This window comes from Oncorhynchus nerka, linkage group LG21, assembly GCF_034236695.1.
Source record: "Oncorhynchus nerka isolate Pitt River linkage group LG21, Oner_Uvic_2.0, whole genome shotgun sequence".
NCBI classification, from domain to species: Eukaryota; Metazoa; Chordata; class Actinopteri; order Salmoniformes; family Salmonidae; genus Oncorhynchus; species Oncorhynchus nerka.
The window spans coordinates 17,258,385-17,284,805 of record NC_088416.1 but is presented as its reverse complement, the minus strand read 5'-3'; the positions used below and the strand labels follow the sequence as shown (position 1 = coordinate 17,284,805).

Genomic DNA, 26,421 nt, shown 5'->3' with positions numbered 1-26,421 from the left:
AGCTTCCTCTGGCTAGTGAGGCTCGACTGGGCCGGGATGTGTTGTGAAGCTAGCCACAATAGTGGAATTTGCAATTTGCCTTCAAAATAAAAGTATGTAATTGACAGTGATGCAAATGTATACAAATAGAATTATGCCATACTTTTATTTTGAAGGCTAACCACAAAGTCCACTAATATTAACCTGTAGTGACACCCCATCCCGTGAACGGGACCGTTGTCATCTGACACTAATTAGCATAACGCAACGGACATAAATCTTCCTAGAAAATATTCCTATTCATGAAAATCACAAGTGAAATATATTGGAACACAGCTTAGCCTTTTGTTAATCACCCTGTCATCTCAGATTTTCAAAATATGCTTTACCGCCAACGCTAGACAAGCATTTGTGTAAGTTTATCATAGTCTAGCATAGCATTATGCCTTGCTAGCAGCAGGCAACCTTGTCACGGAAATCAGAAAAGCAATCAAATTAAATTGTTTACCTTTGATGAACTTCGGATGTTTTCACTCACGAGACTCCCAGGTAGACAGCCAAAGTTCATTTTTTCCCAAAATATTATTTTTGTAGGTGAAATAGCTCCGTTTGTTCTTCACGTTTGGCTGAGAAATCGCCCGGAAATTGCGGTCACCACAACGCCGAAAAATATTCCAAATTAGCTCCATAATATCGACAGAAACATGGCAAACGTTGTTTAGAATCCATCCTCAAGGTGTTTTTCTAATATCTATTCGATAATATATCCGTCGGGACAATTCGTTTTTCACTTGGACCGATTGGAGTAATGGCTACCTGTATTTTATGCAAGAATCTCTCTCGGAGCCACAATGTGACCACTTACGCAATGTGGCCGCCTACGGCTATTCTTCAACAGAAATGCGTAAAACTACGTCACAATGCTATAGACACCTTGGGGAATACGTAGAAAGCGTAAGCTCGTTGATGGTACATTCACAGCTGAATAGGGAGTCATTGGAACGCAGCGCTTTCAAAACCTGGGGCACTTCCGGATTGGATTTTTCTCAGGCTTTCGCCTGCAACATCATTTCTTTTATACTCACAGACAATATCTTTACAGTTTTGGAAACGTTAGTGTTTTCTATCCAAAGCTGTCAATTATATGCATATTCTAGCATATTTTCCTGACAAAATATCCAGTTTAAAAACGGGAACGTTTTTTTTCTCCAAAAATGAAAATACTGCCCCATAACACCAAGAGGTTGGAAAATATTGGATATTGGTATCGACCAAAAATGTCATCGGTGCATCACTACTAATTAGTAAGGAACTCCCCACCTGGTGGTCTAGGGCTTAATTGAAAGGAAAAAACAAAAACCTGCAGACACTAGGGCCTGATTTTACTGAGTTAGTTTATAGAAGGAAGTCAGTCAATTTAAATACATTCATTAAGCCCTAATCTACAGATTTTTACATGACTGGGCAGAGTCCACCCCCGACCATAAAATAGCTTTATTACACAGAAATACTTAGAGAAATGCTCACCAACAGGTATGTAAACAAACTTGTGCCCAACATTTGAGAGAGAGAGACACTTTTTGTGCGTATGGAACATTTCTGGGATCTTGTATTTCAGCTCATGAAACATGGGACATTGTTTATTTTTGTTCAGTATCTTTTTTAGGGGGTAAATCAGCTGTAATATTGCAGATAGAATGATAGAAGACACAATTTAATTGTCTGCATCATTTCCAATCCCCCATATTTGTGTGTGTACAGTACCAGTCAAAAGTTTGGACACCTACTCATTCCAGGGTTTCTTTATTTTTACTATTTTCTACATTGTCGAATAGTGAATACATCAAACTAAGAAATAACACATGGAACCAAAATAGTGTTAAAATATATTTGAGATTCTTCAAAGTGGCCACCCTTTGCCTTGATGACAGCTTTGCACACTCTCGGCATTCTCTAAAACCAGCTTCCAGAGGTAGTCATCTGGAACGCATTTCAATTAACCTCTTACGTCGACCCGGCACGCATGCGTCCCATTTAGACATCTGGAAATGCAAATGCGCTACGCTAAATGCTAATAGCACTCGTTAAAACTCAAACGTTCATTAAAACACACATGCAGGGTACTGAATTAAAGCTACACTCGTTGTGAATCCAGCCAACAAGTCAGATTTTTAAAATGCTTTTCGGCGAAAGCATGAGAAGCTATTATCTGATGGCATGCAACACCCCAAAAGACCTGCAGGGGACGTAAACTAAATAATTAGCATAGTCGGCGCTACACTAAACGCACCAATAAAATATAAAACATTCATTACCTTTGACCATCTTCTTTGTTGGCACTCCTAGATGTCCCATAAACATCACTATTGGGTCTTCTTTTTCGTTTAAATCGGTCCATATATAGCCTAGATATCAATCTATGAAGACTGTAATCAAGGAAAAAAACATCGTTTTATAACGCAACGTCATTTTTTTTAATTAAAAAAGTCGACGATAAACTTTCACAAAACACTTCGAAATACTTTTGTAATGCAACTTTAGGTATTAGTAAACGTTAATAAGCGATCAAATTGATCACGAGGCGATGTAAATTCTATAGCTCTACGTCTGGAAATAATGTCCGGGTAAATCTCAACCAAAATATCCGGTCGGAGACCGGAAGAAAGGCAATGCCTTGCGTCTTTTTGAACCAAGAAACAAAGACTAGGCAAATGACAAGACTGTTGACATCGTGTGGAAGCTGTAGGTATTGCAACCTCAGCCCCATTAAATGTGGTTCACCTTTATCAATGGGTTGAAGTCGCGCATGGATATTTTTCCATTTTCAGTGATCAGATTTTCCTGCACTTTTCGATGAAACGCACGTTCTGTTATAGTCACAGCCGTGATTTAACCAGTTTTATAAACGTCTGAGTGTTTTCTATCCACACATACTAATCATATGCATATACTATATTCCTGGCATGAGTAGCAGGGCGCTGAAATGTTGCGCGATTTTTAACAGAATGTTCGAAAAAGTAGGGGGTAGGAGTAACAGGTTAAGAGGTTAACAGGTGTGCCTAGTTAAAAGAAAATAATTGCCCTATTTAGTAAAAGACCAAGTCCATATTATGGCAAGAACAGCTCAAATAAGCAAAGAGAAACAACAGTCCATTACTTTAACCTCTTGAAACTCTGGGGGCAGTATTTCATTTTTGGATGAAAAACGTTCCCGTTTTAAACAAGATATTTTGTCACGAAAAGATGCTTGACTATGCATATAATTGACAGCTTTGGAAAGAAAACACTCTGACGTTTCCAAAACTGCAAAGATATTGTCTGTGAGTGCCACAGAACTAATGCTACAGGCGAAACCAAGATGAAATTTCATACAGGAAGTGCGCCAGATTTTGAATGCGCTGTGTTCCAATGTCTCCTTATATTGCTGGGAATGCGCCAGGAATGAGCCTACACTTTCTGTCATTTCCCCAAGGTGTCTGCAGCATTGTGACATATTTGTAGGCACAAACAAAACTGTTTGGCATTAATGACCATCGTTATGTTTGGAGGAAAAGGAGGGATGCTTGCAAGCCGAAGAACACCATCCCAACTAATAAGAGACTACATTTACCAGGTGTCCGCTTGGTGTCCTCCGTCGAAATTATTGCGTAATCTCCAGCTGCATGCATTTTTCCATTTGGTTCAGAGGAGAAACCAAACTGCCACGAATGATTTATCATCGAATAGATATGTGAAAAACACCTTGAGGCTTGATTCTAAACAATGTTTTCCATGTTTCTGTCGATATTATGGAGTTAATTTGGAAAAAAGTTTGGCGTTGTAATGACTGAATTTTCGGGGGGTTTTCTTAGCCAAACGTGATGAACAAAACGGAGCGATTTCTCCTACACAAATAATATTTTTGGAAAAACTGAACATTTGCTATCTAACTGAGAGTCTCTTCATTGAAAACATCCAGTTCTTCAAAGGTAAATGAATTTATTTGAATGCTTTTCTTGTTTTTGTGAAAATGTTGCCTGCTGAATGCTAGGCTTAATACTATGCTAGCTATCAATACTCTTACACAAATGCTTGTGTGGCTATGGTTGAAAAGCATATTTTGAAAATCTGAGATGACAGTGTTGTTAACAAAAGGCTAAGCTTGTGAGCCAATATATTTATTTCATTTCATTTGCGATTTTCATGAATAGTTAACGTTGCGTAATAAGCTTGAGTCTATGATTACGCTCCCGGATACGGGATTGCTCGACGCAAGAAGGGCATGAAGGAAGACCCAGAGTTATCTCTGCTGCAGAGGATAAGTTCATTAGGTACCAGCCTCAGAAATTGCAGCCCCCAAAAAATACTTCAGAGTTCAAGTAACAGACATCTCAGTATCAACTGTTCAGAAGAGACTACGTGAATCAGGACTTCGTGGTCGACTTTCTTTGGCTAAAAAACATGAGCAATGGATATTATTATACCAGTGGAAATCTGTCCTTTTTGTCGGAGTCCAAATTTTGGTTTGGTTCCAACCGCTGTATTTGTTAGACGCAGAGTAGGATGATCTCTGCATGTGTGGTTCCCAACGTGAAGCATGGAGGACAGGTGTGTGCCTTTCCAAACCATGTCCAATCAGCTGAATTTGCCACAGGTGGACTCCAATCAAGTTGTAGAAACCTCTCAAGGATGATCAATGGAAACGGGATGCACCTGAGCTAAATTTTGAGTCTCATAGCAAAGGGTCTGAATACTTAAGGTATTTCTGTTTAAAAAATATATTAGCAAACATTTCTAAACCTGTTTTTGCTTTGTCGTTATGGGGTATTGTGTGTAGATTGAGGAAAACGTTTAATTTAATCCGTTAGAATAAGGCAGTTAACGGAACAAAATTGGAAAAGGGGAAGGGGTCTGAATACTTATTATTATTTTAAATGTATTTAATATTTTCCTTTTATTATTTACTAACCCTTACCCTTAATTGGAGTAAATTAATGGACAACGATACTTAGGCTTCTACTTTCAGCTTATACATACCATATACACTGCTCAAAAAAATAAAGGGAACACTTAAACAACACGATGTAACTCTAAGTCAATCACACTTCTGTGAAATCAAACTATCCACTTAGGAAGCATCACTGATTGACAATAAATTTCACATGCTGTTGTGCAAATGGAATAGACAACAGGTGGAAATTATAGGCAATTAGAAAGACACCCCCAATAAAGGAGTGGTTCTACAGGTGGGGACCACAGACCACTTCTCAGTTCCTATGCTTCCTGGCTGATGTTTTGGTCACTTTTGAATGCTGGCGGTGCTTTCACTCTAGTGGTAGCATGAGACGGAGTCTACAATCCACACAAGTGGCTCAGGTAGTGCAGTTCATCCAGGATGGAACATCAATGCGAGCTGTGGCAAGAAGGTTTGCTGTGTCTGTCAGAGCATGGAGGCGCTACCAGGAGACCGGCCAGTACATCAGGAGACGTGGAGGAGGACAACAACCCAGCAGCAGGACTGCTACCTCCGCGCAAGGAGGAGCACTGCAAAATGACCTCCAGCAGGCCACAAATGTGCATGTGTCTGCTCAAAACGTCAGAAACAGTCTCTATGAGGGTGGTATGAGGGCCCGATGTCCACAGGTGGGGGTTGTGCTTACAGCCCAACAACGTGCAGGATGTTTTTCATTTGCCAGAGAACACCAAGATTGGCAAATTCGCCACTGGCGCCCTGTGCGCTCCACAGATGAAAGCAGGTTCACACTGAGCACATGTGACAGACGTGACAGTCTGGAGACGCCGTGGAGAACGTTCTGCTGCCTGCAACATCCTCCAGCATGACCGGTTTGGCGGTGGGTCAGTCATGGTGTGGGGTGGCATTTCTTTGGGGGGGGCGCACAGCCCTCCTTGTGCTCGCCAGAGGTAACCTGACTGCCATTAGGTACCGAGATGAGATCCTCAGACCCCTTGTGAGACCATATGCTGGTGCGGTTGGCCCCGGGTTCCTCCTAATGCAAGACAATGCTAGACCTCATGTGGCTGGAGTGTGTCAGCAGTTCCCGCAAGAGGAAGGCATTGATGCCATGGACTGGCCCGCCCTTTCCAATTGAGCACATCTGGGACATCATGTCTCGCTCCATCCACCAACGCTCCGCCACGTTACACCACAGACTGTCCAGGAGTTGGCGGACGCTTTAGTACAGGTCTGGGAAGAGATCCCTCATGAGACCATCTGCCACCTCATCAGGAGCATGCCCAGGCATTGTAGGGAGGTCATACAGGCACGTGGAGGCCACACACACTACTGGAGCCTCATTTTGACTTGTTTTAAGGACATTACATCAAAGTTGGATCAGCCTGTAGTGTGGTTTTCCACTTTAATTTTGAGTGTGACTCCAAATCCAGACCTCCGTGGGTTGATAAATTAGATTTCCATTGATAATTTTTGTGTGATTTTTGTTGTCAGCACATTCAACAATGTAAAGAAAAAAGTATTTAATAAGAATATTTCATTCATTCAGATCTAGGATGTGTTATTTTCGTGTTCCCTTTATTTATTATTATTATTATTCAAGCTCGGGGTCCTAAACCTCAATTATTTCCCAGCATTGTTTGTTCAAATTGGAAAATGTTCTCATCTCGTCATCGCTGTCTCTCCCCTCCCATCCCCAGACGCAAATCTGCTTTGCTTGATTTTCATAAAGCTAGTTAGCACACCAGCTTGCTCACAAACTACTCCAGGAGTTGAAGTTTAGCCCTTCAATGGAATCCTTGACATGTATCAGCAACTTGTAAAATCTAAAAACACTCAGTGTGCTGACTGATGGACAGAGTGCATTATTTACCTGCAATGTTTCTCGGCATGAGAGAACACAAATACATTTGGTTGGTACGTCCCCTTATATTTGGCTATCAAATTATCTACATATCATAAGCTACAAGTAAAGATTCTCTCCAAATGCACTGATAACAGATCAGTAAATATCTCTCCTGCTTTCTCCATTTCTCAGGACATGATGAAGCCGACGTTCACCATGGCCAATCTGCCTGCCGGTGTCAACACCCAACCTACATCGACGTCTTCTTCCTCCACCACCTCCTCCGTGGCCATGCACTTGCAGAACAGCATCCCTGCCACCTGCTGGCAGGTCTCGGCGGGCATCAATACTCACAGTGCCACCAGCTGTGCCAACGGCACGGTGCTGAAGACCTCGGCCACGTCAACGAGCGTCATGCTACCTGGAGGGTTCACCCTCATGTCCGGTGAGTGGGGGGGGGGTGTCCTGTTTTTTTTTTTTTTTGTCTCACTTTCTTTGCCTCATTACCCACTTTATTGACTTGATGTATCTATGTTGCACCCAACTTTATTTACTTCTATTCACCCCGCTGAATTGTTCCCTCGTTTCAGAATTGCCCTTTTTTTTTTTTTATTGGTTGAGAATATTGCACCCCAATAAAACAAAAAATCCTCTGGGGCTTTTTGGCTGTGTTTGCATGTGTTTTGACTGGGTGTGTTTTGTTTGAGTCTGTGTCTGTGGCTGTAAATTTTTCTGTAAAACTGTCTGTATTTTGTCTGAGGCTTTGTTCTGTCTGTTTGAGTATGTTTTGTCGGTGATGCTGTGTTTTATGTGGCTGTTTTGTTTGTGTGGCTATGTCCGTTTACCCGCTATCTTTTCTTTGTCTTTCTCGCTGTGTTGTGTGTTTTCTTGGTCACTATCTTCCTCCTCCTGTGCACTGCTGGTTCCACTGCGTGAGACCTGGGCACCGCTAATCTTCTCTGCGCGTCCTCTAGGCGCACCGCTTCCCCTTGGCACACACACCATTCCACTCAGTCAGCTGCAGGCCCTTCAGGGCCCCTTGGCCCAGACCAGCATCACCACCACAGGGCAGGGCCAGCAGACCACCCTGCTCCGCCTACCTGCAACTGTCTCGCTCACAGGTCAGGGGCTTCTTCACCCCGCCACGTTATGTTTTGTTTCCTTGCCCTGATACTTCCGAGCATCAACTCTCCCTGAATTGCAAATCAACCCCTAGCTCCTAGACTTGGCAAGCAATATGGCAACAATTCTGACTTAATGGGGGAAAAAATGGTCTGCACAACAAATAATCTTCAATGATTTAATTTATTCTCTGTACGACCGCAGCCGCCTTTAGTGTACAGCTTAACCAATTTTGTTATGTTTTTTAGAATATTCTGCCTTACCTATCACAGGGCATGATGGAGCTACCACTATTTTGTTACATACATCCAATCTTCTCCGATCAACCATGGGGTTGATTTGGGATTTCTCCCTCTGTCTGCATGCATCTCTCACTCTGTTGATGTTTGTGTCGAGTGTCTCCAAATTGAGCCCAGTTTGTTTGCATCTAGGATCCAAGTCATTTCTCTGTAGCTACCTCTTGTCGCTGTTCAAAACTGTATCTCCCAATATCTCTATGCCTGTCTGTTAGTGTCCTTTTCGAGGTTTGTCTTTACCTCACTGTCTCTCTATTAGAGGTCAACCGATTTAATCGGAATGGCCAATTACTTAGGGCCGATTCCAAGTTTTCATAACAATCTGCATTTTTGGACACCGATAATGGCCGATTACACTGCACTCCACGAGGAGACTGCGTGGTAGCGTGTGCAGCAAGGAGCCAAGGTAAGTTGCTAGCTAGCATTAAACGCATCTTATAAAAAACAATCAATCAATCTTGGGGCCTCCCGGGTGGTGCAGTGGTCTAAGGCAGTGCTAGCTGTGCCACCAGAGATTCTGGGTTCGAGTCCAGGCTCTGTAGCAGCCGGCCGCGACCTGGAGGTCCATGGGGCGGCTTAAAATTGGCCCAGCGTCGTCTGGTTTAGGGAGGGTTTGGCCGGCAGGGATATCCTTGTCTCATCGCGCTCTAGCGATTCCTGTGGTGGACCGGGCGCAGGGCACGCTGACCAGGTCGCCAGGTGTACGGTGTTTCCTCCAACACATTGGTGCGGCTGGCTTCCGGGTTGGATGGGCATTGTCTCAAAAAGCAGTGCGGTTTGGTTGGGTTGTGTTTCGAGGACGTATGGCTCTCGACCTTCGCCTCTCCCGAGTCGGTACGGGAGATGCAACTATGAGACAAGACTGTAACTACTACCAATTGGACACCACGAAATTGGGGAGAAAAAAGGACGTAAAAAAAATAAACAATCAATCTTAACATAACTAGTGATTAACTACACATGATTGATGATATTACTAGTTTATCTAGCTTGTCCTGCGTTGCATATAATCGATGCGGTGCCTGTTAATTTATCATCGAATCACATCCTACTTCACCAAACGGGTGGTGATTTAACAAGCGCATTCGTGAAAAAAAGCACTGCCGTAGCACCAATGTGTACCTAACCATAAACATCAATGCCTTTCTTAACATCAACTTCCGTAATTTCTGGACTATTAAGCCCACCTGAATATAAGCCGCACCCACTGAATTTTTTTTAAATATGTATTTTGTACATAAATAAGCCGCACATGCCTATAAGCCGCAGGTGCCTACCGGTACATTGAAACAAATTAACTTTACACAGCCTTTAAACGAAACACAGCTTGTAACAAAAAATAAATAGGCTTTTAAACTAAACACGGCTTGTTACAAAAATTAATAGGCCTTTAAACGAAACACGGCTTTTAACAAAAATAAATAGGCTTTTAAACGAAACACTGCTTGTAATAAAAATTTTAAAAAATTGCAGTAAACACAGTAGCCTACCAAGAAAGTCATTGGTCACTATCTTCCTCCTCCTGTGCACTGAAACCACTGAAGTCATCTCCTTCGGTGTCGGAATTGAATAGCCTCAGTTGAAACACCTCGGCCGTCTGCTCTCTGTGTGTTGACCCTGTCTTCAAGCTCATTTTCTAGTTCGGGCCATCTGCTTTTCTTCCCTCTGAAAGCTTTTGTTGTCTTTTTGCACTGAGTCAGTTCCTCACGCTGCTGTTTCCAACGTCTTATCATCGACTCATTAAGGCCAAGCTCCTGTGCAGCAGCTCTATTTCCTTTTCCAACAGCCAGATCGATCGCCTTCAACTTGAAAGCTGCATCATATGCATTTATCCGTGTCTTTGCCATGAGGGTGACAAAATGACTACTGTAATCAGAATGATGAAGTTTGAGCGCGCTCGATTTACGTCACATTATGTGACGGTGCTCAGTTTTTTGGCGGCATGAATCTTGTGAAAGCGGGAAAAATCCATAAATTAGCCGCGTCATTGTATAAACCGCGAGGTTCAAAAAAGTAGAGGCTTATAGTCCAGAAATTACGGTATATATTTTTAAACCTGCACATTTAGTTAATATTGCCTGCTAACATGAATTTCTTTTAGCTAGGGAAATTGTCACTTCTCTTGCGTTCTGTGCAAGCAGAGTCAGGCAGTTTGGACCGCCTGGCTCGTTGCGAACTGTGTGAAGACCATTTCTTCCTAACAAAGACCGCAATTGGGCCTCCCGGGGGGCGCAGTGGTTAAGGGCGCTGTACTGCAGCGCCAGCTGTGCCATCAGAGACTCTGGGTTCGCGCCCAGGCTCTGTCGTAACCGGCCGCAACCGGGAGGTCCGTGGGGCGACACACAATTGGCCTAGCGTCGTCCGGGTTAGGGAGGGCTTGGCCGGTAGGGATGTCCTTGTCTCATCGCGCACCAGCGACTCCTGTGGCGGGCCGGGCGCTAACCAAGGTGCACAGTGTTTCCTCCGACACATTGGTGCGGCTGGCTCCGGGATGGATGCGCGCTGTGTTAAGAAGCAGTGCAGCTTGGTTGGGTGGTGTATCGGAGGACGCATGACTTTCAAGCTTAGTCTCTCCCGGGCCGGTACGGGAGTTGTAGCGATGAGACAAGATAGGAGCTACTAAAAACAATTGGATACCACGAAATTGGGGAGAAAAAGGGGTAAAAATTTTAAATTAATAAATAAAAAAAGACCGTAATTAATTTGCCAGAATTGTACATAATTATGACATAACATTGAAGGTTGTGCAGTGTGACAGCAATATTTAGACTTTGGGATGCCACCCGTTAGATAAAATACGGAACGGTTCCGTATTTCACTGAAAGAATAAACATTTTGTTTTCGAAATGATAGTTTCCGGATTTGACCATATTAATGACCTATTTCTGTGTGTTATTATAGTTATGTCTATTATTTGATAGAGCAGTCTGACTGGGCGGTGGTAGGCAGCAGCAGGCTCGTAAGCATTCATTCAAACAGCACTTCCTGCATTTGCCAGCAGCTCTTCTTGAAGCACAGCGCTGTTTATGACTTCAAGCCTATCAACTCCTGAAATTAGTCTGGCAATACTATAGTGCCTATAAGAACATCCAATAGTCAAAGGTATATGAAATACAAATGGTATAGAGAGAAATAGTCCTATAATAACTACAACCTAAAACTTCTTACCTGGGAATATTGAAGACTCGTGTTAAAAGGAACCACCAGCTTTCTCATGTTCTGAGCAAGGAACTTAAACGTTAGCTTTTTTACATGGCACATATTGCACTTTTACTTTCTTCTCCAACACTGTTTTTGCATTATTTAAACCAAATTGAACATGTTTCATTATTTGAGACTAAATTAATTTTATTGATGTATTATATTAAGTTAAAATAAGTGTTCATTCAGTATTGTTGTAATTGTCATTATTACAAATGTATATATAAAAATTGTCCGATTTAATCGGTATCGGCGTTGAAAAATCATAATCGGTCGACCTCTACTCTCTCTGCATCTGTCTCTCGCTGTATGTCTGCGCAGGAGTCCCGGGGCTACTGCGCAGGAGTCCCGGGGCTACTGCGCAGGAGTCCCGGGGCTACTGCGCAGGAGTCCCGGGGCTACTGCGCAGGAGTCCCGGGGCTACTGCGCAGGAGCCCCGGGACTCCCGCTCCTTGTCCCTAAAATATAGCTCCTGTTTACCCTTCCATGAGTCCTTATTATCCATCCTCATTGCCTCTCTTTGTCCCGTCAACAAATGAGCCCTCTCCTGTGACTGCTTGCAAGCAGAGCACCATATTTAAATCTCATAAGGAGATAAAAAACATGCTTCTCACTGCATTGCTACTGCGCAGCAGTCCCGGGGCTACTGCGTAGACACGCGCAGCTTAGAGGGAACATTGCTTGTGTCAGTTTTCTCACTTGGTCATCATCTTCATGAACTGTAGTGAATGTAGGCTAAACAATGGGGAAATTCTTTAAAATTGTCAGTCGTAATAGCCCAAGTACTTCATTTATAAAATCACAACTGCTGAAAATGGAACACCTTTGTGTTAAATAGCATATCTGACAGCTGTATAGATGGGGATTCTGTGTTACTTTTCTGTAGGTCTGTTAACCCTTGCTCAGCCACTTAACTGGTACACACCACTTCACTAACCCATTCATATTTACCACCCACCTTTAGTTATGTACCTATCAGAGGTAACATGCAAACTTGGCCTCCTATAATGAGTATGCGAAAGTAGTTGAATGGCAAATTTAATATTCTCACTCTACGTGTGTGCGTCTTTCTCAGGCGGAGGGATGGGCCAGCAGCTGCAGGCCATTCAGGTTCACCCCAGCAGCCAGCAGAGCTCTGTGAGCCACAGTGACCTCTCCCACATCACAAGCAACTCCACAGGTAAACAACAACCACCATACACTCACAGCAGCCTGTATGCTTATGATCCCATTTGACTATAATGCCAATGTGATTTGAGGGTGGTAAACAGCAATGCGATGATATTATTAGTATTGAGGGGGGGGTTTAATGTTAAGTGTTAAATTGCTATATGATGACTAGTAGGCTTTTTACCCCACTCTCAAATGCGACAAGCAGCAGTCTGTTTACAAGTTGAGGTAATAATGAAATGGGCTCCTTGATGGACCCAATCCCGAGGAGGAGGGTCTGGAATGACTGGTGTAGCAGAGCAGTTGCCCCATCTAGAGGGCAAATGGAGACACTGACTTGAGTGCTACTTCTCAGTAGCAAGTGAAATCGACACCTAGGCTCTAGCTCTTCCTCACTAGGCATTCCTATAGATCTGAAAGCACTGGACAGGTATTGACAATATGGTAATTGCTTCTCCTTGCCTTCTCATAGGCTGAGATACTGTATACACTCGCATTATCTGATAACCATGTGTATGTGACCAATAAAATTGTATTTGATTTGAGCTGGTCTTGTCTTCGCCCTAACAATGGGAGTCATCCCAATGGTGGGAAGGCAGGCAGTCTGCTTATCCTTGACTGATTTTGATGGAGTAAACCCTCTCGCTATTGGGCCCAGTTTTTCAAACTTTTCTGATTTCGGCAATGGGATTGGATTAAATGTTCGATTCTGGTATTTCAAAACAGAAAAACTAGAATGATTCTGATCATTTGGATTTGGTAATCCAATCTGACCTTTAACCAAGATTAACCAATGATGTGAATGGAATTCTACAGTATTTCATAAATTTTTCAAGGTCAAAATGACACATTTCAGTATTTTATTTGTTGTAGTAGGGACACTAACATTTAGTACCCTTAAAAAATAGGTTTAGGTTTTTGGTTAAAAAATAAAAAGGATTTTTGTATTTTTATTTTGTCAGTTCACATAATATAATTTAAAAGTAAGCATTGGTGTCTAATAGAATATACTTGTCAAAAAACGAATGTAGACATTTAATTAATGCATTTCTAAAGCATCCAAAATCTTCTTTTTTTTTTACAAGAAAATAAACCAAAATGGCTGTGTGGTGGCTTCAATACAGCGTTCCCTGTCAGTCATCCAGGGTTCATACACATTAAAATTATTAAAGGAGAAGTTTCCTTTTTTTACAACCAAATCTCTCTCTTGATGTAAAATGGCATGTTTTATAGAAGGGTTCAGACACCTTTTTTTGTTTTGTAATTTCACATGTTTTTGAGAAATGTACCCCAAACAGCAAATCACTTCCTCGTGCAGTAAAAAATGTGAAGGAAAAAATACTCAAACACCCAAATACATAATTTTAGAAAAGAGAAACGCGCTCAGTATAGTGATGCAGGTCTTTAGCTGTTGTACAAATTAAATTGTCATTCCAAACTTTATCCGCAATGTTATATTCCCTTTTGTGTGTTTCTCAAACATGTGAAATCACAAAGGTGTCTGGATCCCCTTCAATAATAGAGATTTGGTTGTGAAACAGTTTTTCCAAACTCAAAGGTAGTGATTATGATAGTTTTGATGCCATAAATGTGGCTGTTGATCCCACTGGAAGGGTGGAAATAGAATGGTGAAAGGCACTACAACCGATAAATGTCAATGTCACTAAGGTGGGGAGATCAAACAACAGTATTCCATCCGAAAACCAAAGGTAACTAATTTTATGAAATGCTTGATTGCAGTATTGGTATGTGGTCATTTGTTAAATTGAGACGTGTCAAATATCATGTACTTGCAGTACAAGTAATATGCAGGCTGTTTTTAATCTTACTTGCCTTTATTAACATCGGTCTTTGTTTCACTATGACTGTGTAGAAGTAGTAACATTTTAATGTTGAAGTCACCATTCATACTTGATATATGCATCCCTCATTGTCCTTGTTGTCCTGTCTCCCTAATTCAGTGAGCCTCCCCACCACCATCGTCACGTCCTCAGTGCCCTCATCGATGGGTGGTCACATGATGTACCCCGGCTCCCACACTGTTATGTACGCCACACCTACAACCTCGTTGGGCGACGGCAGTCTGACCGTGCTCAACACCTTCCCACAGACAGCCCATACACAGTCTCATGACCCCGGTGAGCCAATCAGAGTCCAGACACCACAACTGGCCTAACAGGGCACTGATATACAGTGAGCTCAAAGTATTGGTACAGTGACAACTTTTTTGTTGTTTTGGCTATGTACTCCAGCATTTGGATTTTAAATGATACAATGACTGAGGTTAAAATGCAGACTGTCAATAATTTGAGAGTATTTTCATCCATATCGGTTGAACCGTTTAGAAATGACATTACAATGTCATATCATCATGATGTCACTATCGACGGTGGCTGTCAATCATCCTCAATAGACGATACTATCGTAATATCGGCCAACCTTACAGGCTCGTTTGTGTGTGATTTAATTTATTGGATTCGTTTTTCCCATCCCAACTAGGCGCTGTATCGCAGGTGTTCCTCACAGGACATCCTGGGACAGTTCAGATCCCTGTGTCAGCAGTGCAGCTCCACCCGGTAATGACACCCATGTTCCCTCTGTCACCACAACTCTGTTACCTCAACACTACCCTCACTGCTCAACAATACTGTCACCTAATCCCCTCTCCTTTTGACCTGTAGATGATGATTGGTCAGCAGTCAAGCAGCAGCAACCTCACAGAGCTTCAAGTGGTCAACCTGGACGCCCAGCATCACTCAAAGGATGATTGACCCACCCACATATCAATAGACTGCTTTACCCAGACACACATTTAAATGCACACACACCAGGGGATCACCGACGCCTTGCCAACAGACTGCCACCCCCTATTTATTACTGCCTTTTCACAGCAATTATCTTTTTTTCTTCTTTAAAAAAAAATAATAAACCTTGTAAGAATATGCACACACACTTACAAAGGATTGAGGTGTGGTACTGCCATTTTACTTTGTATACATTTTTGTATATTTGTCTTATTTTCTTTCTCTGCAAGAGTAGCTTGGCTTGACATATCCACACATTGCTGGGGCTACAGCTTCACATTTCAATCAGACACTTGTAGTGTGTGCACATACCGGTTATACGTATGTGAACTGAAGAGGTTTTAATATTTTGTTCTTCTTACGAATGTATTCTCTTTTAAGCCCCCTGGGTATCCAAATGTTGATTACTTATTTTTCTTATGTTGGCATATGAATGATGGCTCTACACTACCAGTTGCTGTCATTAGGGTAATCATGTTTTTATTTCATTTCTGGGGGGGAAATGTACCATTGCCCGTATCTATTTGCTGATAATGATATATCATTAACAAAGCATTCCCCTCAAAATCAAGCATATGTCAAATTCACATATTTGTACCTTATGACTCTGCCATGTAGCTTGACTGCTATGCTTCTATGCTGTGCTAGAGTGGGCTGATACACTGACTTGCCCTTGTACTCGGGCAGGGTACCACCACTGGTTTAGGTCGTGCCCTATCATTCTGTAGCTTAAGGAATTACTTTAGAACATCGCAAGGTTAATCTGAAAGACTGGCGCAGGCATTTTTTCTCTTCTCTGTGTGAATCTACAGCACTTACTGTGTTGCTGCATAGATGGTACTGTATTTCCCATCTACTACTGAACTATTACCCCAATTTGTAAAGGGGTGTTTTCAGGATGCTGGTTATGATTTCAATATTGAAGGACATTGTATTAGTACCTAATACCCAAGTTTTTATATATTTTTTTTACACATACAAGTATGCCAGTCTAGACCTATTACAGGAATTTGAAGATTTAACTATCTGGGTTGTGTTCATCTGGGCTCCCAAGTGGCGCAGCAGTCGAAGACACTGCATCTCAGTGGAAGAGGTGTCACTACAGTCCCTGGTTCGAATCCAGGTTGTATCACAACCGACCGTGATTGGGAGTCCCATAGGGCGGTGCACAATTGTCCAGCGTTGTCGGGTTCTGGCCAGAATAGGCCGCCATTGTAAATAACAATTTGTTCTTAACTGACTTGCCTGGTTAAATGTAAAAAAAAAAATTAAAAAAAGATATATTAAATTAGGCACCAAATGGATATTTTAGAAATCTGCTCTGCAATGTTGGGTGTTAGTATAACTGCACAAGTGTGGTTTTTAAAGAGAAAATCATCAAGCCAGTATTTATCGGTGTGGTTCTCTTGAGCTCATCCGTTGCCATCATGAGGGAAAAACAACATCAAAATGTTTAATGGGTAGTAATGTTAATTTACTTTTGTGGGAATCCTTGAATGGCAAGCACCACTTTCTATCACTTAACTTGCCTGAAAAAAGACACACACACACACAGCTTCATGCCTACATTCTCTACCACGTGAACATCTTCTGAAATGGTTTTTGACAGTTAACCATTGTCACCTATGTCAAATATCTATTCTTCAATTTAAATGTATGAATAAAAATGTTTGTAGACAGTCACCAATATTTCCCCACTTCCTGTATGAAACGAACTGAAAAAGAATGGCTGCAATTGGGCTCCCAATTGGCACAGCGGTCTAAGGAACGGCATCTCAGTGCTAGAGGTGTCACTACAAACCCTGGTTAGATTCCAGGCTGTACCACAACCGGCCGTGATTGGGAGTCCCATAGGGCAGTGCACAATTGGACCAGAGTCGTTAGGGCTTAGCCGGGGAAGGCCGTCATTGTAAATAAGAATTTGTTCTTAACTGACTTGCCTAGTTAAGTAATGTTTGCCTTGTCGGGGTAGTTTCAGTGCGTTCTGTGTGGTGCTTAGGGTTGGATTTATTAATCCAATGTATGCGTCAAACTATGCGTAATGGTCGCAGAAGGTAAATGTTGAACTTTTGTTGCACACATATGCAGATGATGCTGCGTTCCATTTTGCTCAATAATACTGTTGGTGTGATCGAAGCGTTATTGTAATTCTGGTGTACCAAAACGCAAAAACACTAGGTGTGATTGAGGCATAAAGCAGGAAAGTGAAATCCTACAGCCTGTTTCCAAGCCACTAGACAAGTTCTGGATCTGGTACAGAGTCAGAAGGTACAAAGTACGACTGAGTAAGATCCACGGGCCTCCAGTACAGATCTATAACTAAACAATAAAAATAAATGTCCCTGTCTTTCAAAGATAATTTGTAAAAGGTTTAAACACTGTTTCCCATGCTTGTTCAATGAACCATAAACAATTAATGAACATGAACCTGTGGAACGGTCGTTAAGACACTAGCAGCTTACAGATGGTAGGCAATTAAGGTCACAGTAATGAAAACTTAGGACACTAAAGAGGCCTGACTGAAAAACACCAAAGGAAGATGCCTAGGGTCCCTGCTCATCTGCGTGAACGTGCCTTAGGCATGCTGCAAGGAGGCATGAGGACTGCAGATGTGGCGAAGGCAATAAATTGCCATGTCTGTACTGTGAGATGCCTAAGCCAGCGCTACAGGGAGACGGAACGGACAGCTGATCGTCCTCGCCGTGACAGACCACATGTAACACAAGATCGGTACATCCGAACGTCACACCTGCGGGACAGGTACAGGATGGCCAAGATCTCGCGATACATGGCCCCATCCATCCTCCCCTCAATACGGTGCAGTCGTCCTGTCCCCTTTGCAGAAAATCATCCCCAAAGAATGATGTTTCCACCTCCATGCTTCACGGTTGGGATGGTGTTCTTGTGGTTGTACTCATCCTTCTTCTTGCTCCAAACACGGCGAGTGGAGTTTAGACCAAAAAGCTCTATTTTTTTCTCATCAGACCACATGACCTCCTTCCATTCCTCCTCTGGATCATCCAGATGGTCATCGGCAAACTTCAGACGGGCCTGGACATGTGCTGGCTTGATCAGGGGGACCTTGTGTGCGCTGCAGGATTTTAATCCATGACAGCGTAGTGTGTTACTAATGGTTTTATTTGAGACTGTGGTCCCAGCTCTCTTCGGGTCATTGACTAGGTCCTTCTGTGTAGTTCTGGGCTGATCCCTCACCTTCCTCATGATCATTGATGCCCCACGAGGTGAGATCTTGCATGGAGCCCCAGACCGAGGGTGATTGACCGTCACCTTGAACTTCCATTTTCTAATAATTGCGCCAACAGTTGTTGCCTTCTCACCAAGCTGCTTGCCTATTGTCCTGTAGCCCATCCCAGCCTTGTGTAGGTCTACAATTTTACCCCTGATGTCGTTACACAACTCTAATGAGTTCAAACAGGTGCAGTTAATACAGCTAATGAGTGGAGAACAGGAGGGATTCTTAAAGAAAAACTAACAGGTCTGTGAGAGCTGGAATTCTTACTGGTTGGTAGGTGATCAAATACTGATGTCATGCAATAAAATGCAAATTAATTACTTAAAAATCATACAATGTGATTTTCTGGATTTTTGTTTTAGATTCCGTCACTCACAGTTGAAGTGTACCTATGATAAAAATTACAGACCTCTACATGCTCTGTAAGTAGGAAAACCTGCAAAATCAGCAGTGTATCAAATACTTGTTCTCCCCACTGTACATATACATATGAGATGGGTAATGTAGGGTATGTAAACATTATATTAAGTGGCATTGTTTAAAGTGGCTAGTGATACATTTTTTACATCCATTTCCATTATTTAAGTGGCTGGGGTTGAGTCAGTATGTTGGCAGCAGCCACTCAATGTTAGTGGTGATAGAAGCTGTTTTTCAGTCTCTCGGTCCCTGCTTTGATGCACCTGTACTGACCTCGCCTTCTGGATGATAGCGAGGTGAACAGGCAGTGGCTCGGGTGGTTGTTGTCCTTGATGATCTTTATGGCCTTCCTGTGACATCGGGTGGTGTAGGTGTCCTGGAGGGCAGGTAGTTTGCCCCCGGTGATGCGTTGTGCAGACCTCACTACCCTCTGGAGAGCCTTACGGTTGTGGGCGGAGCAGTTGCCGTAACAGGCGATGATACAGCCCGACAGGATGCCCTCGATTGTGCATCTGTAGAAGTTTGTGAGTGCTTTTGATGACAAGCTGAATGTCTGAAGAGGCGCTGCTGCGCCTTCTTCACAACGCTGTCTGTGTAGGTGGACCAATTCAGTTTGTCCGTGATGTTTATGCCGAGGAACTTAAAACGTACTACCCTCTCCACTACTAGGTGAACAGGGAGTACAGGAGAGGGCTCAGAACGCACCCTTGTGGGGCCCCAGTGTTGAGGATCAGCGGGGTGGAGATGTTGTTACCTACCCTCACCACCTGGGGGCGGCCCATCAGGAAGTCCAGTACCCAGTTGCACAGGGCGGGGTCGAGACCCCGGGTCTCAAGCTTGATGTCGAATTTGGAGGGTACTATGGTGTTAAATGCTGAGCTGTAGTCGATGAACAGCATTCTCACATAGGTATTCCTCTCGTCCAGATGGGTTAGGGCAGTGTGCAGTGTGGTTACGATTGCGTCGTCTGTGGACCTATTGAGGAGGTAAGCAAACTGGAGTGGGGTCTAGGGTGTCAGGTAGGGTGGAGGTGATATGGTCCTTGACTAGTCTCTCAAAGCACTTCATGATGACGGAAGTGAGTGCTACAGGGCGGTAGTCGTTTAGCTCAGTTACCTTAGCTTTCTTGGGAACAGGAACAATGGTGGCCCTCTTGAAGCATGTGGTAACAGCAGACTGGGATAAGGATTGATTGAATATGTGCGTAAACACACCAGCCAGCTGGTCTGCGCATGCTCTGAGGACGCGGCTGGGGATGCCGTCTGGGCCTGCAGCCTTGCGAGGGTTAACACGTTTAAATGTTTTACTCACGTCGGCTGCAGTGAAGGAGGGTCCGCAGGTTTATGTGTTGGGACGTGTCAGTGGCACTGTATAGTCCTCAAAGCAAGCAAAAAAGTTATTTAGTCAGTCTGGGAGCAAGACATCCTGGTCCGCGACGGGGCTAGTTTTCTTTTGGAATCTGTGATTGACTGTTGACCCTGCCACATACCTCTTCTGTCTGAGCCGTTGAATTGCGACTCTACTTTGTCTCTATACTGACGCTTAGCTTGTCTGATTGCCTTGCAGAGGGAAAAGCTACACTGTTTGTCTTCGGTCATGTTTCTGGTCACCTTGCCCTGGTTAAAAGCAGTGGTTCGCGCGAATGCTGCCATCAATCCACGGTTTCTGGTTTGGGAATGTTTTAATCGTTGCTGTGGGTATGACATCGTCAATGCACTTTCTAATGAACTCGCTCACCGAATCAGCGTATTCGTCAATGTTGTTGTTGGATGCAATGCGGAACATATCCCAATCCACGTGATCAAAACAGTCTTGAAGCGTGGAATCAGATTGGTTGGACCAGCGTTGAACAGACCTGAGCGCGGGAGCTTCTTGTTTTAGTCTCTGTCTGTAGGCTGGAAGCAACAAAATGGAGTCGTGGTCAGTTTTTCCGATAGGAGGGCGGAGTAGGGCCTTAAATGCATCACGGAAGTTAGAATAACAATGATCCAGGGTTTTACCAGCCCTGGTTGTGCAATTGATATGCTGATAGAATTTAGGGAGTCTTGTTTTCAGATTAGCCTTGTTAAAATCCCCAGCTACAATGAATGCAACCTCAGGATATGTGGATTCCAGTTTACATAGAGTCAAATAAAGTTTGTTCTTTTAGTCTAACTTTATTAATGACAGTCAATGGCGTGTATTCATGGATGCCAAGGGAAGCCAAGCACAAAAAATGTGCCCCAAAAAATACATCAATGTATCTTTCGTTTGTGTTTCATAATTTTCCTTCAGTTTGCAAGAGGCTGAATGTATCTCACCAGGGAAAGTATCAGAGCTTGCAAAACAGTGCCCTTCTATCTCTGTATGTGTAGCCCATCTATCTGATGTTGTCTGGTCAAAAAGAGTATGACATTGTTGCTGCACATAGCGTTAAATGCAAGTGAAGCCAGTGAGCATCATTGAGCGAAACAGTGAGCTCAACTGTGAATGGGAAAAGAAGTGTGAAGGGAAGCCAGTCTGGATTTGGCTTCACACCAATCACATCACATCAAAAGCCAAACAGCATTGCAAGAAAAAGCTTGAATTGTTGCATCTCTTGTTGTTGTCCTCCAGTGACTAGCTAACTAGCAATTTTTTTGACTTAATTCCATTCTTTTACTTTGTGTGTATTGTTGTGTATTTTGTTAGATATTACTGCAATGTTGTAGCTAGGAACACAAGCATTTCGCTATAACACCTGCAATAACATCTGCTAAATGTGTATGCAACCAATAACATTTGATTTTATTTGATTCTCTGTACTGGCCAACGATTATAATGGTGATTCAGATTCATACATTGTTGACCCTGCCCTGAGAGGATGGAAGTTCAATATGTACAGTACCATTCAAAGTTTGGACACACCTACTAATTCCAGGGTTTTTCTTTATTTTCAACATTGTACAATAATAGTGAAGACATCAAAACATGAAATAAAACAATGTAGTAACCAGAAAAGTGTTAAACAAATCAAAATATATTTTATATTTGCGATTCTTCAAAGTAGCCACTCTTTGCCTTAATGACAGCTTTGGACACTCTTGGCATTCTCTCAACCAGCTTCATGAGGTAGTCACCTGGAATACATTTCAATTAACAGGTGTGCCTTACTAAAAGTTAATTTGTGCAATTTCATTCCCTCTTAATGCGTTTGAGCCAATCAGTTGTTTTGTGAAAAGGTAGGGGTGGTATACAGAAGATGGTCTTTTACCAAATAGGGCTAAGTCGAAATAATGATAAGAACAACTCAAATTAGCAAAGAGAAATGACCGTCCATCATTACTTTAAGACATGAAGGTCAGTCAATACGAAACATTTCAAAACTTTGAATGTGTCTTCAAGTGCAGTCGCAAAAACCATCAAGGGCTAAGATGAAACTGGCTCTCATGAGGACAGCCACAGGAAAGGAAGACCCAGAGTTACCTTTGCTGTAGAGGATAAATTCACTAGAGTTAACTGCACCCCCCCCCCCCCCCCCGATCCATTGTCCTGAGTGGAAGGCAGAACAGGATCCGCTTCGGGAAAGTCATATTCCTGGTCGTAATGATGGTGAGTTGACGTTGCTCTTATATTCAGTAGTTCCTCCCGACTATATGTAATGAAACCTAAGATTACCTGGGGTACCAATGTAAGAAATAACACGTAAAAAAACGAAATACTGCATAGTTTCCTAGGAACGCGAAGCGAGGCGGCCATCTCTGTCGGTGCCGGAAGACATTACTGACCTCGGATTGGGGACCCTCACCACGGGTCCCGAATGGACGGGAGATTCCGGCAGCGCCGGACAGGCGCTCCTGACTGACTGGCGGCTCCTGGCCGACTGGCGGCTCAGGACAGACTGGCGGCACTGGATGCTCCTGGCTGGCTGACGGCTCTGGAGGCTCCTGGCTGGCTGACGGCTCTTGAGGCTCCTGGCTGGCTGACGGCTCTGGAGGCTCCTGGCTGGCTGACGGCTCTGGCGACTCCTGACGGATCTGGCGGCTCCTGGCTGGCTGGCGGCTCTGGCTGACTGGCGGCTCTGGCGGCTCAGGACTGACTGGCGGCTCCTGGCCGACTGGCGGCTCAGGACAGACTGGCGGCACTGGATGCTCCTGGCTGGCTGACGGCTCTGGAGGCTCCTGGCTGGCTGACGGCTCTTGAGGCTCCTGGCTGGCTGACGGCTCTGGAGGCTCCTGGCTGGCTGACGGCTCTGGCGACTCCTGACGGATCTGGCGGCTCCTGGCTGGCTGGCGGCTCTGGCTGACTGGCGGCTCTGGCGGCTCAGGACAGACTGGCGGCTCTGGCGGCTCAGGGCAGACTGGCGGCTCAGGACAGACGGGAGACTCTGGCGGCTCAGGACAGACGGGAGACTCTGGCGGCTCAGGACAGACGGGAGACTCTGGCGGCTCAGGACAGACGGGAGACTCTGGCGGCTCAGGACAGACGGGAGACTCTGGCGGCTCAGGACAGACGGGAGACTCTGGCGGCTCAGGACAGACGGGAGACTCTGGCGGCTCAGGACAGACGGGAGACTCTGGCGGCTCAGGACAGACGGGAGACTCTGGCGGCTCAGGACAGACGGGAGACTCTGGCGGCTCAGGACAGACGGGAGACTGGCGGCTCAGGACAGACGGGAGACTCTGGCCGCTCAGGACAGGCGGGAGACTCTGGCCGCTCAGGACAGGCGGGAGACTCTGGCCGCTCAGGACAGGCGGGAGACTCTGGCCGCTCAGTACAGGCGGGAGACTCTGGCCGCTCGGGACAGACGGGAGACTCTGGCCGATCGGGACAGACGGGAGACTCTGACAGCGCTGGGCAGGAGGAAGGCTCTGGCAGCGCTGGACAGGCGGGAGCACCTGTAGGGAGAACACGGAGAGACAGCCTGGTGCGGGGGCTGCCACCAGAGGGCTGGTGTGTGGAGGTGGTACACGATAGACCGGACCATGCAGGCGCACTGGAGCTCTTGAGTACCGAGCCTGCCCAACCTTACCTGGTTGAATGCTCCCCGTAGCCAGGCCAGTTCAGCGAGGTGGAATAGCTCGCACTGGGCTGTGCTGGCGAACCGGGGACACCATGCGTAAGGCTGGTGCCATGTACGAGGAGACGCACTGGAGACCGGATGTGTAGAGCAGGCTTCATGGCACCTGGCCTCCACTCTCCTGGCTGCCTCCACCTGTTCCCATGGGAGGTGTTCCTTTCCAGCCAGGATCTCCTCCCATGTGTAGCAACCCTTGCCGTCCAAAACGTCCTCCCATGTCCAGGAGTCCTGAGATCGCTGCTGCCCGTTACCATGCTGCTTGGTCCTTTTGTGGTGAATGTTTCTGTAATCGATGTCGTCGGGAGAAAGAGACGAGGACCAAATCGCAGCGTGGTAAGTGTTCATGATGATTTTTAATTAAAACTCTGAACACTAAACAATAAATGACAACGTGAATTTACAAAACCGAAACAGTACCTCGTGGCACAAACACTCACACGGATACAAACACCCACAAACCAAAAGTGAAACCCAGGCTACCGAAGTATGATTCTCAATCAGAGGCAACTAACGACACCTGCCTCTGATTGAGAACCATACTAGGTTGAACACAAAAAACAACATAGAAAAACAAACAGACTGCCCACCCCAACTCACGCCCTGACCATACTAAAACAAAGAATAAAATAACAGAACTATGGTCAGAACGTGACACTCTCATTCGTGTCGTCTGAGATTCCCAAAGACTGGAAAGCAGCTGCGGTCATCCCCCTCTTCAAAGGGGGGGACATTCTTGACCCAAACTGCTACAGACCTATATCTATCCTACCCTGTCTTTCTAAGGTCTTCGAAAGCCAAGTCAACAAACAGATTACCGACCATTTCGAATCCCACCATACCTTCTCCGCTATGCAATCTGGTTTCAGAGCTGGTCATGGGTGCACCTCAGCCACGCTCAAGGTCCTAAAGGATATCTTAACCGCCATTGATAAGAAACAATACTGTGCAGCCGTATTCATTGACCTGGCCAAAGCTTTCGACTCTGTCAATCACCACATCCTCATCGGCAGACTCGATAGCGTTGGTTTCTCAAATGATTGCCTCGCCTGGTTCACCAACTACTTCTCTGATAGAGTTCAGTGTGTCAAATTGGAGGGCCTGTTGTCCGGACCTCTGACAAGTCTCTATGGGTGTGCCACAGGGTTCAATTATCGGGCCGACTCTCTTTTCTGTATACATCAATGATGTTGCTGGTGATTCTCTGATCCACCTCTACGCAGACGACACCATTCTGTATACTTCTGGCCTCCAGATGAGCTTCAATGTCATACAACTCTCCTTCCGTGGCCTCCAACTGCTCTTAAACGCAAGTAAAACGAAATGCATGCTATTCAATCGATCACTGCCCGCACCTGCTCACCCGTCCAGCATCACTACTCTGGACGGCTTTGACTTAGAATACGTGGACAACTACAAATACCTGGGTGTCTGGTTAGACTGTAAACTCTACTTCCAGACTCACATTATTAAGCATCTCCAATCCAAAATTAAATCTAGAATCGGCTTCCTATATCGCAACAAAGCATCCTTCGTCATGCTGCCAAACATACCCTCGTAAAACTGACCATCCTACCGATCCTCGACTTCGGTGATGTCATTTACAAAATAGCCTGCAACACTCTACTCAACAAACTGGATGCAGTCTATCACAGAGTGCCATCCGTTTTGTCACATACACTACCCACCATTGCGACCTGTACGCTCTCGTTGGTTGGCCCTCGCTTCATACTCGTCGCCAAACCCACTGGCTACAGGTTATCTACAAGTCTTTGCTAGGTAAAGCCCCGCCTTATCTCAGCTCACTGGTCACCATAGCAGCACGCGCTCCAGCAGGTATATCTCACTGGTCACCCCCAAAGCCAATTCCTCCTTTGGTTGTCTTTCCTCCCATGATTGGAACGAATTGCAAAAATCTCTGAAGCTGGAGACTCACATCTCCCTCACTAGCTTTAAGCACCAGCTGTCAGAGCAGCTTACAGATCACTGCACCTGTACATAGATGGGCTGTTTACAGATGGACTATCTACCTACCTCATCCCCATACTGGTATTTATTTATTTAGCTCCTTTGCACCCCAGTATCTCTACCTGCACATTCATCTTCTGCCAACCTCCAGTCTCTTGACAACAAGGTTGATGAAATCCGAGCAAGGGTAGCATTCCAGAGGGACATCAGAGACTGTAACGTTCTTTGCTTCATGGAAACATGGCTCACTGGAGAGACGCTATCGGAGGCGGTGCAGCCAGCGGGTTTCTCCACGCATCGCGCCGACAGAAACAAACATCTTTCTGGTAAGAAGAGGGGCGGGGGCGTATGCCTTATGGCTAACGAGACATGGTGTGAT

At 44.5% G+C, this 26,421-nt stretch overlaps 1 protein-coding gene across 2 annotated transcripts in view; it reads left to right on the top strand.

Moving 5' to 3' along the window:
- Positions 1–17,052, top strand: part of LOC115103984 (serum response factor-like) — a 30,299-nt gene extending 13,247 nt beyond the window's left edge. Inside the window, exons 3-8 of one of the 2 annotated variants that reach the window (XM_029625085.2) lie at positions 6,969–7,221; positions 7,751–7,897; positions 12,471–12,575; positions 14,527–14,703; positions 15,065–15,141; positions 15,247–17,052. In XM_029625085.2, coding sequence (XP_029480945.1) covers positions 6,969–7,221; positions 7,751–7,897; positions 12,471–12,575; positions 14,527–14,703; positions 15,065–15,141; positions 15,247–15,336 — 849 coding nt within the window. In that variant the 3' untranslated portion in view covers positions 15,337–17,052. The remainder of the gene's footprint in view (positions 1–6,968; positions 7,222–7,750; positions 7,898–12,470; positions 12,576–14,526; positions 14,704–15,064; positions 15,142–15,246) is intronic. The other variant, XM_029625086.2, reaches the window with a different exon arrangement.
- Positions 17,053–26,421: the final 9,369 nt, after the last annotated feature.